Source organism: Phodopus roborovskii, unplaced genomic scaffold (genome assembly GCF_943737965.1).
Source record: "Phodopus roborovskii unplaced genomic scaffold, PHOROB, whole genome shotgun sequence".
NCBI lineage: Eukaryota > Metazoa > Chordata > Mammalia > Rodentia > Cricetidae > Phodopus > Phodopus roborovskii.
The window spans coordinates 17,506,895-17,523,201 of NW_026125295.1; the positions used below are offsets into that span (position 1 = coordinate 17,506,895).

The 16,307-nt window shown below is 37.7% G+C and overlaps 1 protein-coding gene across 3 annotated transcripts in view; it reads left to right on the plus strand.

The window, feature by feature from the left end:
* The window catches only part of Dnajc13 (DnaJ heat shock protein family (Hsp40) member C13), a 107,033-nt gene that overhangs the window by 41,931 nt on the left and 48,795 nt on the right, over nucleotides 1-16,307 (plus strand). For 2 of the 3 annotated variants that reach the window (XR_007835858.1, XM_051205901.1), the window contains exons 17-27: nucleotides 1,430-1,551; nucleotides 2,771-2,846; nucleotides 3,051-3,146; nucleotides 3,949-4,092; nucleotides 7,149-7,163; nucleotides 7,682-7,764; nucleotides 8,851-9,004; nucleotides 13,451-13,554; nucleotides 13,638-13,797; nucleotides 15,087-15,149; nucleotides 15,771-15,872. Coding sequence is in view for 2 of the 3 variants with exons in the window: in XM_051205901.1 (XP_051061858.1) it covers nucleotides 1,430-1,551; nucleotides 2,771-2,846; nucleotides 3,051-3,146; nucleotides 3,949-4,092; nucleotides 7,149-7,163; nucleotides 7,682-7,764; nucleotides 8,851-9,004; nucleotides 13,451-13,554; nucleotides 13,638-13,797; nucleotides 15,087-15,149; nucleotides 15,771-15,872 (1,119 nt within the window). In the remaining variant the exon portion in view is untranslated. The remainder of the gene's footprint in view (nucleotides 1-1,429; nucleotides 1,552-2,770; nucleotides 2,847-3,050; nucleotides 3,147-3,948; nucleotides 4,093-7,148; nucleotides 7,164-7,681; nucleotides 7,765-8,850; nucleotides 9,005-13,450; nucleotides 13,555-13,637; nucleotides 13,798-15,086; nucleotides 15,150-15,770; nucleotides 15,873-16,307) is intronic. The other variant, XM_051205911.1, reaches the window with a different exon arrangement.

A 16,307-nucleotide genomic window follows, 5' to 3' on the forward strand; every position in this document is an offset into this window, starting at 1 on the left:
GTATTCCTTTTATGTCATAACATATTCAGATTCAGATAACAAATTCAGATAAAATGTAAGATTCTATTTGTCACAAAACTTGGCTGTTGTGATGCATAAAAGCAACTCAATGAAAAGTAAATATTTAGTTTTCCCTTAAGTATTTGTATGCAAAGAAAAGAAATTTAAAGGATGTAGATATTAAACTAGTTAGGACATCAGCGTTTGCTTTTGTTTCTGTTGTGTATGTTTAATGTATATAGACACTGCTGATATCAAATTTTCCTTCTCTAACTAATAGGATCTAAACATGGATACTACATCCTTCACTTTTGCAGAGCTTATGACAGCCAGGCCCAGTTAGGACCCTAATGTCAGTCTTCTCTTGACACTGTTTGCTATAATGGAAGCATCCATCCTTTATAAGCAAGGCGATGATCTTGGGCTTCACAGACAAATACCACATCAAATTTGTAGGTTGTGATTAGAGCTCATGTCTCTGACAAATATAATTTGTACACAGTCTTGACAAGTAGCTCAAACAGTACATAAACCTTGAAGAGAAAGTTATGATATTCAGGAAAAAAATACAAATAATAAATAAAAATAACCTATTTTTTTTTTAACACTGAGAAATATATTAGCATTTTGGTGAATTTAACCTCGAATTGTATACTATTCGAAATGATGCATGTGGTCTAGGTATGTGATGCACACCTTTAATCCAAGCACTCTGGAGACAGAAACATGGATCTCTGAGTTGGATGTCAGTCTGGTCTACGTAGCAAGGTCTAAGTCTCCAGGGCTATGTACTGAGAACCCTGTCTTTCAGACAAAACAAAATGATGTGCACACATGTGATACTGTGTTCCAGACACACATTCGTCTTGTGTGTTATGTACTTGTAGTTTCTCATTCACAGAAGCATCTCGGCTGCTCTGCAGAGCAGAGCATCTTAAGTAGCCCATTGCAAAATTCCTTGATTATCTTCAGTATCTAATGGTCCTGGTATGTTGCTGTTGCCAAAATGAGTCTGTAAGCGAAGAAGTATTGGAATTAAGTGTTGCCCTACATCACACTGTCCTTTAATAACAAAAGTAAGCCTGACTTGAACATGTCTTTGATAGGAATTGCTGTTTTCCCTATGCCACCTTTCCCTGTTAATAGCTGATAAATACCCAAGAAATCGTCCTACTTTGAATATTAAATTCAGCAAAGCATAATTCATAAGGTAAATTTAGCTGGAAACTAAACTTCATTCCAGAGACATAATATTAGCATCAGTTCCTGGCATTTCTTTGGGGTAACTGGAAGTTGATTGTATTTTATTTTGTTTTATTTTATTGTGGACTGCCTGATTCTTTGCATAAAGCTGCAGGTTTGGTTTTATAAAACTGCAAGGGTTTGTTCTAGATAGCTTTTTAGGGACCATCTTTCCCTTTTTCCAAAGGAAGGTGACAAAGAGATTGCTGCTAAGATGCAGGAGCTTGCCCTAAGCGAGGGTGCCTTACCCCGACACTTGCACACTGCGATGTTTACAATCAGTTCAGATCAGCGCATGCTTACAAACAGGTAAGTTGTTTAATCCCCATGAACTGACTTTACATTTAGATCCCATTTCAGCATTGTACAAACAAAGAGCATTAGAGTCATTTAAGTGTTCCATTTTCTTTTGATCCACCCAGTTCCATGAAGGTTTATGCTGGAAGGTTTATATTGTCCCTGTTCCTGGATAATTTGGGATAGATAAGGTTAGGATGGGGGAAACATGGATCCTTTTTTCATTATCATGTCAAAGTCTTAATCCACAGTCCTGGAACTGGAGCATAGGGAAGACTATCTAGAAGCTTGTGAATCCTCAGCACAGGCCCCGGGCCTTTGTTTCCTGTGACTGTTTGCATCACACAGCCCTACACGGAAGTTATTTTTAGGAAAATTTGGCCAGTTAGGTACTCTATAAAGAAAGAAAAGGGAAAGGGAAAAAAAAATCTTAACCATATCTCCATCTTATTCTAGGCTTTTTCCAGATCTTTGGTCAGCTGTGTCTCTCCCACTAGTCACTTACTGAAATGGAACATCAATTTCCTTTTTACTCCAAGCTGCATGAGTTCTGCCATTTTAACTTCATGGCTTCTGATGTATAACCCTCCCAACTACACAGAGCATACCTGATTCTAAAATTTCAGTTTTGGCTTTACATGCAGTAACATAAATTCCTCGTGCATGTTTTGTCAGTACTTGTAATAAAAAATTAACGGTATCAAATCAGATTAATTGGTGTGTGTGCATTATTCATGAAGTAAAAAAAAATCAATTCAGTCAGATGGCTCACTTGGAAAAGGCACTGGCCAACAAGCCTACCAAACTGAGTCTAGTCTCCTGGAGCCATGCAATGGAAGGTGAATCCTGTCTCCCACAGATTGTCTTTTGAATTCTATGACACATGCACATGCACGCATGCACACACGCGCACGCACACACACACACACACACACACACACACGCACATACTCTTTCAATAGATCAGTGTAATAAAAAAAGAGTAGTGCGTTAAAATAAATTAGTGTACTATTAGTGAAGCACTTTAATTTGGAGGAAAATTACAAAATATTAATATTTGAAATAATGTGTCAAATTCTTCCCATTGTATATTCAATTTTGACAGTTTTTAGCATCTGAATTATTTTTCTGTAGCCATACTTCTTATAATTATAAAATTTTTACTTTTAAAATTCCTTTCTGTTCTAGCATAGCTAAAGCAGAAACCTTTCTCAACATCTGCTTTTTTCAGACAGCTAAGTAGACATCTAGTGGGACTCTGGACAGCTGATAACACAACTGCCACAAACTTGTTGAAACGCATTTTGGTGAGTCCACTGAGCAAAAGAAAAGCTTTTTCTATGTCAATCAGACATAATTTAATGATGTTAGTTACACCCTAACCAAAAAGGCATGCACTCTGGGACATCCACACAAGTTGTCCCAGTGGCCAAACTGTGGGGTTAGTGTATTTGGGTTTTGACAGTTGAATTTTCTTTTGTTTGAAAATGGATTTTGTATTTTGTTGTTAGCCACCAGGCTTGTTGGCATACCTGGACAGCTCAGATCCAGTTCCAGAGAAGGACGCCGACCGCATGCACGTCAGAGACAATGTGAAAATAGCAATGGCAAGTACACTGTCCAGACTGGCTCTTTGGGGCTAAAGTACTATTCTAGACACTTCGCTGGAAGACTAAAACCCAGAAATAAAGAGCTGCCCTGAGTACTGAAGGTCATGACTCATAAAATCCACCTGTTTCAAGTTGTACAGATAATTAACTTTTAATATACTCATGGAATTTGTGTAACTTACCACATACAATTAGTATGTGGTTCATACAATTAGTATGAACAATTGTTTGTTTTTCTCTAATCCAACATAACGATCATACATTCAAGAATGGTTTTCTTTAGAAATTTCAAGTGTATGTGGTATTTTGTAAAGACCACTGGTAAAAGGGATAAATACTAAATACAAGTTGCTTGTAAATTTTCCTCTTTTAATAGCTCTGTTAATGATTAATGTGAGCTTGGTGTAGTGGCATACACCAAAAGTTGGGAAACAGAGGTAGGCAGATTTCTGATCTGCATAGTGAACTACTGGCCATCCAGGGCTACATGTGGGAGCCTGTCTCAATAAAATAAAATAATTAATGTACTGAGTTAATTACATAAATGTTTCTCATGCTGCTGTGTTATGTTTCTCAATCTTCCTCTCCATCAACAAACATGAGTGGGGAGGCTGAGCTTTCTTGTATAGGAGATTAAATTCCATATAGGTTTAATTCCTTATAGAAGTTTTCACTTCTGTTTTGTCACTAAACTCTAATGTATAGTTTTTATTATTTGAAGTAGTGTGTCCCAGCAGTATATAGTTTTTAAGGTCAATATGAAAGTATTTATGTAATAAATTTCAATATTACATTACAGGATCAATATGGAAAATTTAATAAAGTTCCAGAGTGGCAGAGACTAGCTGGAAAGGCTGCCAAAGAAGTTGAAAAGTTTGCCAAAGAAAAAGTTGATCTTGTGTTGATGCACTGGAGGGATAGGATGGGCATTGCTCAAAAAGAGGTATGCGTATGTTTAGGAGAAAGGTGTGTGTGTGTGTGTGTGTGTGTGTGTGTGTGTGTGTGTGTGTGTGTGTGTGTGTTTAGGAGAAAGGTGTGTGTGTGTGTGATTAAAGAAAAGGTGGTTATGAGTTTGAAAGATAGCAAGGGGGGTTATACATGGCAGGGTTTGGAGGGAGGAAAAGGGAAAAGAGAAATGATATTTTTATCTCAAAAATTATTTTTTAGAAAAAAAGGTTAAAAGGGAATGAATGTGTCTTAGGTCAGATCATTATAGTTCACAGGTGTGGCATTCAGATATTTCTGACAGAATACTCAAAACTTAAAAAAAATTAATGTTACCTAATTCTATTTCACATTTTCTTCAGCTACTAGTTTTTGGAACTAGTGATTAAGATTTTAGTTAGACAATATAAAATTGTTGTCTTAAATTTTCCCCTACGTATTCATATTTTCGTATTTTGCCTTGCACATATAAAACTATAGTATATTTGTTTGCTGATTTTATTCAGAACTAAGCACATTTTAGAGATGCCATTTATGTTTTTTAATTAAATGCACTGTATGTATTTAAATTCAAACCAAAGTCAGGTGTGAAGCTTCATTTTACTCTTCTGGCATATGGCCCATCGGTCTCTGCAGCCTACATGCTGCCTGTTGTCATGGGTGGTGTGAAGGTTAAGCATGAACAGAGGGCTCTTGGGAACTGACAAGTCTCATTTTTTTCTGATGACGCCTAACAACGTCTCTATTTTGGGGAGATTATTTCCTTATTCAAAGAAAGTAATTTAATTTTCACCTTCAAATGGATGTGTAAGTCAGACTGTCAGATATAAGGGAACAAATGTTGGTATTGATATAAATTCTGGATCAGTGTTGAGTTATTTAGAAGTTGAGCGTAGTGGGTTGATGCTAATTTCTCTGCGTGATGACTGCAGTGTGAAGGGCCACTGACAGGCTGTCAGGCTTTTAGGGCTAGAGCACCCCCAGGTTCGAGGTTGTGCTTGCTAACTAGTGTCTGAGCTGAGTCCCACCACCTATTTAGTTAAGTTGCAGTCTTTCAGGACTGCGCTCTTTACTGAAGTCAGAATAGCATTACTTCCTGTCTCTGTCTCATGGAGTTGCTCTGATGTATAAACTAGATAATTAAAGCACTATGTAGGTACCTGTTCATGACAGCTCTGCTGCAGTATTTGAGCAATGGAAATACATATACATATGATTTAAATATGTTTCAGTTTTTGAAAATTACAAGTTCCTGGCTTTAGCTAGTTAAGCCTATTTCTAAAGGAACAGTTATTTCAACTTTTTTTTTTTTAACATATCATCATACTGCCAAATAAGTTTCTAGTATCTGATTTCATGTATAATTTTTTTAAACATAAGCTTGAACATGAAGCTACTTAGCTAGCAAAGGGATGTCTGTTACAACAATGATTCAGAGAAGAGAGAATGCATTTTTAATCCCCAAACTGTCTTACTGATTTGTTGGATCTTATTTGCATTGAGTAGTTAAAATTTGGAGCATGTGATTGGGAATATTTGAGTCAGGAAGATGAACTGATTGTAACATGGTCTTCATACTGTTTTCAGCACTAAAATATGAAGGAAACAGTGGTTAAGTTTTGTGGCTGCTGCATGCATAGTAACAATCAACATCAAAATGATAGAGTGTTCTTGTACCTTTGTTAATCTGACTGCCTAACCCTGAAGATAGGTATATCTCCTATGATGGAATGATTATAGGGCCAATTTCAACTGCCATTGATGCTATGTTTAGATTAATAGCAGCCTTCGGTTAATGTTGACTGCCTGATTTGGGCTTTTTTTTTTTTTGGTGGTGTTTTGGTACATGTTTTTGTTTTTCAGTTTAGGTATTTTATTTTTTAGCTAGTAATGATATTAATCTTCTCCTAATTTGTACACATATTTTATGAGGAATTTATCATTTTTATTGGTATGAAATTTATATTTGTACCATCCTGAACTGCTGTTCATTCATATGAAAGGGTAGGAATTTAACAAAAGTACTGTAGTGAGATAGTTCTGTGGCACTGACCACGCCCATTGGAGGGTGGAGCCATGGGCGGAGTGACCTGTGGTAGGAGGTCGGAGGGGGCCAGGAAAGGCGCTCTCTTTCTGGCGTGACTCGGACAGGAGAGGATTGGGTGTTCATCTGTCTAGGTTGTAAGTTATTTCTCCCTGAATAAACATCTATTCAGCCTATTTGTTTATCCTGATCCTTATTTTACCGCGTTAAAGTACTGTCTTGTTATTGCTTTAGAGCTTTTAGTTTTTTAAACTGGGCCTTACTAGAGCTTACCTCTTAGATCTCCAGCCTCCCACCTGGGCCTCCTGAGTGTGAACCACAGGCAAGCACCACCATGACCTCTGGAAGTGCTTCTGCTTTCTAATGAGAAGTTGTAAATAAAGAACTCATTTATTCTAAACACCAAACTTTGAATTATTTGTCTTATTTAAGTCAGTTTGAGTTAGTTTTTATGATGGTGCACATAATTAAAATATGTAGTGAACAGTTTCATACATAACCAGTAAGTCGTACTTCAAACAGAATGTTTTTATATTTAATCCTCATTTTATTTTTATTCAATGTATGCCATGTAGTCTATTTTCTGATTTATCTGAATTGCCACACAAATGGAAGTCTAGCCTTCAGGTTTTTAGTTGACAACACTCTGTGCTTTGTGCTTGTCACATGAGAATTAGGTTTTTCCTGTCTGAAATATGTATGGTTACACTTAGAGGAGGTACCTCCCAAGGCCATGCATGGCAACCTTCAAGGATTGCTTGAGCTTATGTCCATCTTCGAGTTGCAAATCTTACTTATATACCTATGCTGGAAGCAGGGTCCCGAGCTTTATGGGAGTTCTGAGGTCTACCGCTGCCAAAAATTTGAGATATAGATTTCTTCCATTATAAAGATGACTTTTATCCGTGGCATTCTTGTAGAATTTGTATTATAGATGTAGCTTATTAGATTTAGATTCATACTGTCTTTTTTATATTTTTCATCTTTTTCTTTTTTACAATTAAATTCAGGACAAAAACCATATGGTGAGTTAAGCCCTTTACGTGTGTAAAGTGTGCTGAACTGGCGTGTGGCATTGTCTTAACATGCTTTTGTCTGACTTCACATTGCCTGGATGTAATGCTAGTTTTCCCCCATTGGCCGCTTCAGTGTGTGCTCGCCCCTCTTGGCTTTGAGAGTGGTGTAATAATGTAATATTTTTACATTTGTTATGTTTTTCATGAATTTTTATTAATTGCATGTAAATGTTTGAAGCAAGTCAGTTTTTGACTTGTAAACTTTATTAGTGATAGTGTAAACATAGCTTTGGTGTTGAAACAGCAGCTTTCAGTTACATGGATGATATTTGAACATCTGTAAGAACAAATGCTAGCTGATGATTTGGAATATTGATGTTATGGGCTGTTTCACTAAGTTAGCTTCTGTCAGCTTGATGAACGTGGTTCCTCAGTTTTCAGGCGATGTCCTTCTGCTGGGTCTGATGGTCTGTGTCAGTGGCCGTGCTGAGTGCTGTGTAGTTGTACTTGTTTGTTTTCTTTTCCAGAACATCAATCAAAAGCCAGTGGTTCTTCGAAAGAGAAGACAAAGAATAAAAATAGAAGCAAACTGGGATCTCTTCTATTACAGGTAAACTTGAGGCCTGTCTTCCTAGAGGAACTGGAACAGGATTGTCTCAGGAAACAGTTCCTTATGCTGCAGATAAAGTTCCCAAAGATGCAAGTGTTAAAATTGGTTCCATTAGACATGCTCTTATAAAATTAAGGCCAAGTCAGCCATCTGAGGAGCTAAAGTTATTTTAAGAATTTTATTACAACTTAGAACTGATTACATAGGAAACTTCCTGTGGCTTGGAATTAGCTGCATACCTACCTTCACTCATGTTAGAAATGGGAGTCTTAAAAGAGGTGGATGATAAAAGCCCAACAAGATTGGTAAGAAATGAATTCCCATCCTAGTGACTTCATGTATTTTGCAACCTTCCAAACATTGATCCATCCCATTCTGATGAACACACGTTAGAGAAGCACATTCATGTAGACAGTCGCATGGTTTGTGAAGGTTCTTTGGGGTAACTCCTAGTACTCAGTCTGGAAGATAACATGTTGATTTTATCTTGACTCGTTGAGGGAAGTACTTGGTTTGAAAACATCCCACACTACTTAATGTCATGTACCACTTCACTATATGCTTTGGATTTCTTCTGCAGGAATTCTCAGTTATATTGTTCCCTGAAGACATCCTTAAACTCTGAAGTGACACTTGCTAAAGGGGCTGCTGACTAATAAAAAGCAGGTGTAAAACCTGTCCACCCCTAGATTAGGTTTTGTCCACATTTGTTGTAATGGTGTTTCCAACAGTCTTGCACAGTCTCATTGGGTCATCTGCGAGGGCCAGACAGGTTGCTTTGAAATGGGGATATCTGATGAGATTATTTTCTAATTTAAATTTTCATTAGCTACAAATGACTGAAACTGAAATATCCATTTCAAAACTTCATGCAAAATTTTCTAATAGTAAAACCTTCTAAAATAAAAGAATTGTATAGTGAATGCCTATGTTACATGGTTCTACCATTGACATTTTACTCTGCTTGCTTAACACTGAGTTGTTTTTTAAATTTATTCTTGATAAAGTTTAATGTCTAGTGAGGGCTGTTGGTAGATCTTGAGAGGTGCTTGTTTCTTACTATTTCCTGATTGCTTATGTGTCTAGGTTTAGTCAAGACCACGCTAGGTCCAACCTCATTTGGAATTTTAAAACACGAGAAGAACTGAAAGATGCCCTTGAGTCTGAAATGAGAACATTCAACATTGATAGAGAGCTTGGCAGTGCCAGTGTGATCTCTTGGAACCATCATGAATTTGAGGTACAGCTTTGTTTTCAGAGCATATTAATCTCAAAAAAATAAAAGCATGTGTAAAATTTGGAGATTTAATAATATTTATATAACTGTGTCCTTAACTTTCCTCATGTAATATAACAGAAAATATTGGGAAATTCTAATCTTTGCTTGAGACAAAAATAAAAATGAATTTTGAAAAGTAACTCAACATTGTACCTGAGAATTATTCATGAGTTTTAATAATAACTTTGGCTTATGCATTCAAATCTGATCTTTGCATATCGTCCCCTGCATTTCTGGGACTTTAAATTTGTTCTTTATTGAAATGTGATTTTTAAAATTTTATTGTGGTCGCAACTGTATTTTGCTACTTTGTTAAAGTAATTGATGTGAAGGGTAAAGAAACAAGAAAAATGTACATGGTTGATAATTTGATGTTTGAGTATGTAAGTGAATAAGTATAATGTATGTGATATATGCAGTGATGTACTGCATAGTGTTATTTTGCTTACTCATGGAAGATAATATTGGCCAATGACTTTATAGCCATCTTATTTGGTGTTAAGCATGCTCTGGGCTGTTTTCAAAAGAGCAGAATAATCCAGCAGTGAGACGCTCAGAATGTATCCCCATTGTTAGTAATGTATAATTGTATGTAATTAAAACCATTATAACATATTCATTGACCATGCACATAATCCTGCTGGCTTTGATTCTTTACCCAGCTTCTAAAGTATATAATTTAAAAGTACTCAACCCCTCCCTCCTTGAAAAAAATTTCCATAGTTTGCTATAAGGCACCTGTAGTCTCCTGGGTTTCCTTCACTGTCCACTCCTTTTCAGTCTTCTCATCTCCATGATCACAAGCTGGCCGGTGTTTTAGGGTTCGTATTGGTATGACGAAACACTGTGACCAAAAAGCAAGTTGGGGAGGAAAGGGTTATTTATTTGGCTTAACATTTCCACATTGTAGTCCACCATTGAAGGAAGCCAGAACAGGAACTCAAGTAAGGCCAGACCCTGGAGGCAGGAGCTGATGGCAGAGGCCATGAAGGGGTGTTGCTTACTGGCTTGGTCCTCATGGGTTGCATAGCTTGCTTTCTTATAGAATCCAGGACCACCAACCCAGGAGTGGTACCACCCATCAATTAGTAATTTAAAAGATGCCCTGTAGACTTGCCTACAGCCCCCTGGAGGGATTTTCTTAATTGAGGTTTCTCTCCTGTTAGATGACTTCAGTTTATATCAACTTGATATAAATAGCCAGCACACCTGGGGATAAGTTCTTGGGCCTCTTTTTATTTATATTCATTGCCTTGATTATCTTTTCATCTTATGGTTTATGGTTTTAATTTTTTTTTTTCATTTGCAGAAAGTTCATCAGCTTTGTCTCCTGCTTAGGGTTCCTTTCCTATACTGTATATATATATACTCATCCTCATATTGGATATAATGGTCTTTCTTCAGAGCTGTGCTGTTCTTCCTACTTCTCTTGTAGTCTGTTTTGATCTTAGATAACAGATACTTCTTGTCTTCTAGCCAAAGGCATTGAAATCATCTTGTATACCATAAGCCCAGTTTTGCAAGCAAATCCTGTTGTCTGACCTTCAGAAATTACCCAGAACTCCCCCTTTTGTTTGGCTATATCAACATCACTGCTTTCTGCCTTGCCTCCCTGAACTCTGTTACCAACTCTGTTACCAACACAGTGACAAGGTCATCTGATTCATAAGCAGACAAATTGCTGGAGGTAGGGTTCAGTGCTTGCCTGGCACTAGGTTCGATTCCCAGTATTGCAATAAAGCACATAAGTGAGTGGACTGCTCAGTGTTGATGTACCTGTGGCTTTTCACTTTATATACTGTTACATTGGGCTCTAGAAATGACTCACAAAGTAGGGCCTGTGCACACCTCAAACCAAAATGTTTTCACTTTGGCCATATCTCATACTTCTCTCCTATTCCGACTCTTCCATTTACACTGGCCTCACCACATGTTCTCTAATTCAAGGTCTTTCTACTTGTTGATAGCCTCTGCCTAAAATAAGCCCTTCTCCTGAAAAGCCTCATACTTTGCTTTCTCATCTTCTTTAGGTTATTTTCTTTGATGCCATCATCTGGTGGACCTTCTCTATGCTTTTAAAGCATAGTCCCCTTTGTACTTACACACACATTCCTATGTATTCCCTTTCCTATCCACTTTCCCTATCCTATTCACTCTATAGCACTTACTATCACCCAAAAATTATATATATGATACATTTTATTTATTCTTTCAGAAATTCATGTATGCACGTAATATATTTGGATCCTATTCATTCCCCCACTTTCTCCTCTAACTCCTTCCAGATATGCTTTCCCATCCCCCTCGCAACTTCATACCCTCTTTACTTACGTTTTTCATGACCAGCTGAGTCCAGTTAGTGCTGCCATATATGCACAGTGTGGGGCCAGCCAGTGGGGTGTGGTCAGCCTACCAGGGACCACACTCCTAGAGAAGCTGGTTTTCCCTCTCCTAGCAGCTGTCAGTTGTCAGTGACAATTCAGCTATGTGTAGAGGCTCATGTGCCCCTTTCTGATTGATGCTGTGTGTTGACTGGCTTGACCATGTACAGGCAGCCACAGCTATGATGAGTTCATGAGTACAGTGGTCCTGTCAGGTCCAGAAGATACTGTTTTGTTCTGGTTCTCCCCAACCTCTGGCTCTCACAATCTTTCTGCTTCCTCTTCCTCAATGTTCCATGAGTCTTAGGAAAGGGTTTAAGATGTCTCATTTAGGTCTGAGAACTCCATAGACACTTGTTCTCCTCACTTTGATTAATTAAGTCTCTGCATTGGCTACCATCCACTGTATAACATTCTCTCTGATGAGGACTAGGACCTGTACTAATCTGTGGATGTAGATACATGTTTAAAATTTATATGTGTGCTGGCCTGAATTAATGTGCATGTGTACCATGTGCATGCAGGTACCTGAAGAGACCAGAAGTTGTCAGATCCCCTGCACTGCAGTTAAGGTGAAAACTGCCTGTTGGGGTGTTGGGAACTGAACCTGGGTCCTCTGCAAGAGCAGTGCACACTCTTAACTCCTGAGCCACCTCTCCAGTCCTGGAATTACATATTTAGAAGGCAGTTTGATAACTGTGTCCACTTAGCAAAGTAATTATAATAGGCTGTCTCATGGGCCCTATGAGTTGCCCAGCCTCAGATTCTTGGCTAAATCCTCAGAGACAGGCATAAATTCCCTCCCATGGAGCATCCTTAAATCTAAGCATAACACTGTCTTACAGCTGGCAAATACCCAAAGCCTAAAATAATGCTCCCACAAGGTGGATGGATACTCAGTAGTAGAAATTGAATAAACTGGATGCTCACAATCTATAGCAGAAAAGAGAAGTGGATATAAAATACCAATGTACATTTTTATAAAGCAATTTTGATAGTGTGATCAGTCAGGAAATTAATTTTTTAAGTTGTCTGTAACTCTTCCCTTGTAATAAGCAGCCTAAATTGTGAGGGTCCTACTGTTCTTCCAGAGCCTGGTCCTGGGGTTTCTCTCACACATCACTTCCACTTGACAGAGAAAAGCTCTGAGGTTTTAAGATATGTTTGCCATACCATGCCGTTGGCATGTTAGACCAGGCATGAAGGATGAGCCGAAGCAGCCTTTGTAAGCTGGGCAGTCAGTGCTCCAGCAAAACCCAAACTGATGAAGCAGAACCATGCATAAAGTACCAATATTTATCTGAAATAGTTACAGTATAGTGATAATGGAGTCTTCAGAGATGGATAAGTGCTTGCTATGTTAGCATGAGAGTGTTAGTTCAGATTCCCAGCATCCACATTAAAATGCTAAGTATGTGGCTAGAGAGAGATGGCACTGGCTGCTTTTCCCAGCACCTTACATAGCTGTTTTCCAACTGTACCTCCAGTCGTAAGAGATTGGTTGTCTTCTTCTGGCCTACTCAGTCATTGCACACATATGCAGACACTCATGCCAGCAAAATAGTCATACACATAAACTTAAAATGAGGGGTCTGAGGTAGTGCAAGCATGGCAGCACATGTCTATAACTCCTTTGTTGGGCAGGGCCAGGTGGAGACAGATCCCACTGCTCTCTGTATAGACAGTCTAGACAAGATGGCAAATTCCTTACAATGGAAAGCTTTAGAAGCTATACCCAGTGATGACCTCTAGCCTTCACACGTGCATGCATTTACACACCACAAATCGTGTAATATCAGGTATTTTAAGGAATGATAAATTCAGCTAAGTGTGGTGGTGCAAGCCTTTAATCCTGCACATGGGAGGCAGAGATAAGCAGATCTCTGTGAGTTCAAGACCAGCCTGGTCTAAAGAGTAAGTTAACAAAACATCTAGGGCTACACAGAGAAACCTTGTTTCAAAAAGAAAGAAAAATAGGAATAAAATCTATTATAGATTAACATGGTGTTTACATTTCTTAATACAGGTTAAGTATGAGTGCCTGGCAGAGGAAATCAAAATAGGAGATTATTACTTGAGATTGCTATTGGAGGAGGATGAGAATGAAGAAAGCGGGTCAATAAAGAGATCGTGAGTCCTTCTTTACATCTCTTTAGATTTGTCAGCAGTGTTGGTTTCTTGTTTATTTCTACTGAACCTCTGTTTAAATCTAGGTATGAATTTTTCAATGAGCTCTACCATCGCTTCCTGCTCACTCCAAAAGTAAACATGAAGTGTTTATGTTTACAAGCCCTTGCTATTGTTTATGGCAGATGCCATGAAGAAATAGGGCCGTTCACAGATACAAGATACATCATTGGGATGTTAGAAAGGGTAAGGACACCATAAGGGTAGTGTCAAAACAAACTTGGTCATATCGTCGCAGTAACTTTCTGCATGAGTTTTTCTTTTTTATTTATTTATTTTTTTAATGTCTGTTGTACTTACTTAAGTTTAAGTAGGAGGCTAGGAAAATAGCATTAAATAAATGAATTAAATTAAATGAATTGAAATTTGTCCATGGCAGTTGGTTTTTCCAGCTTTTGATTTTGAGCAGCTTCGGTGACTCGCTTGCCAACTTGAAGTATGGTGAACTCATCAGCTATATACAGGAAATAGTAACTTCTAGAATTCTGTGTATCTTTGGGTTTTCGTTTTGGAAACAGAAATCAAATTCTTCTGACATGTTAAATTTTAAAGTGTGAAGATAGTGAAGTTGCTTAGAAGAGCAGTAATTTTTAAACAGGGATAAGTCAGCATGTATTTTATTTATGTAGTTAAAGCATGGGGTATTAATTTGCTCATTAGTGGACTTGATTTATTTAAGGCAGAGTATGGCCTACATTCTTGCATTAGTCTTTATGTTCTTATATTTTAACCATTGAAATATTAACAAGCTTCACAGAAAAGAACCATTTTACCAGTTTTCAGAATAGCTGTCCATGCTTATTCCAATTGTCAACTCTGAGCCATTGCATTGTGGGAAAGTTTATGCAGCAAGCAGCACAGCCAGGATGAAACTATGTTTCTTGCTATTAACTGAACAATAGCGTTGAGTTCTTTGATTTTTTTTTTTTTTTTTTTTTTTTTTTTTTTTTTTAACTTGGAAGTAAGGGCAGGAGTTGTCAGAATCTTTCTAAATGCCCCAGGTTGCCTATAAACTGAGTGTTTAGCTCTAGCTGGCTTTGAACTTGTGATCCTTTTGTCTCGGCTTCCCAAATGCTAGGATTAGAGCATGCACCACCATGCCTGCTTTGCAGTACAGATCTTCAATGCTATTCCAGAGAACTGGAGGACTAGAACACACTGTTTTTATTTTAAGCAAGTGTTTATGTTCTTTTTAATGAAACACCAAATTTTTCCTAGTCAAAGGGTTTCACTTACTTCCCTTTTTATGTCTCTTAAAAAGTTATTATATCTTCCATTTTAGGAAATTAAATAAGTTCTGTAAAATTGCATACAATGTAAAACACTTAGGAATTGCAGTAGTTGGCAGGCAGACACCTGTAATTGTCTTTTTAATGCTGCAAAGGTGACATTTTTTTTATGAGTTGTCAGTTGATTTTGTGAAGTGGTCTTGTGGGTGTTTTATCTACTGTTGACTAAATTGTTTATTTCATTAGTGCACTGATAAACTTGAACGGGATAGGCTGATCCTCTTCCTGAACAAGCTGATTCTTAATAAGGTACAGTATTCTGTATAAATACACTGTCATTTCCAAATCATGTGCCCACATGCAGCTAAGCTGTCAGTCAAATCATCCAGAGATGGTTCTTTTCTTCTTTAGATGAGAAAACCAGTGCTTCAGGTTTATAGAAGGGAAAGCTCTTTGTCAGTTTTTCTGAGTACCCTGCCCTGGTGTTCAGGTGCTACATGACACCTCTTCCTTTACATTACAGAAATAGACAGGAGGTGCTGGAGGGTGTGCCTTAGAGGTAGAGCACTTGCAGAGAGTGTGTGTGGCACCACATAAGTTGGAATATTAAAGAATTTTTAATGTAGTATTTTATGTCTGGTTATCAGACAACCTGTTTATTGATCCACAAGATAATTGTAGGGTTGGAGTTTATCATGCCACTTTGTTTTTCTTGGGGGAGATGGGTACTCTGTTTTTAAGTGGACCATATTTAATTGAAAATTCTAAATGATCTGTTTGTAGCATAATTTTGTTTTTAACCCTACAATACCATGTAAGTATAGTTGCATGCCACATGTTTCTAAAGTGCTAACTCTAGACAATGTGCTGCATTACAACACTATTGAAGAGAAAGGCTTTCAATTATGCATGAGTGTTTTCTTCTTTTAGAAAAATGTTAAGGACCTCATGGACTCAAATGGCATTAGAATTCTTGTGGACTTGCTTACTCTTGCGCATCTTCACGTGAGCCGAGCAACAGTCCCCCTGCAAGTACGTCTGCTTTCTAGTTCCTGCAAACTTTTTGTTCTTTGGATACAATTTTAGAATCACAGGTGCATATGGGTTCATGTGTATGGCTGGTAAAACATTTCTCCAGTAATTACAGTAGTGTCAATGCAGGGAGATTAATGCATGCAAAAAAAAGAGTCCTTATTACCAGTTTTATTTCCTGATGCCATTTTTCTTTTATGTTTAAATAACGGTATCTCCAATGTGGCTTGTTTTTGATGCAGTGTGACCTTTCAGTTGATTCATTGGACATGTAACTAGAACATTCAGTATTGACAAACACTAAGAATATGTTTTGCCCTAAGGCCACTGGGGGCATTATTCAAGTCATTATATAACAAGACAAAGTCACAGACCTTCCGTAGTGCTTGATTCAAAGAGAGATCTCTATTTTAGTTTATTCGATGTTTTATGGTT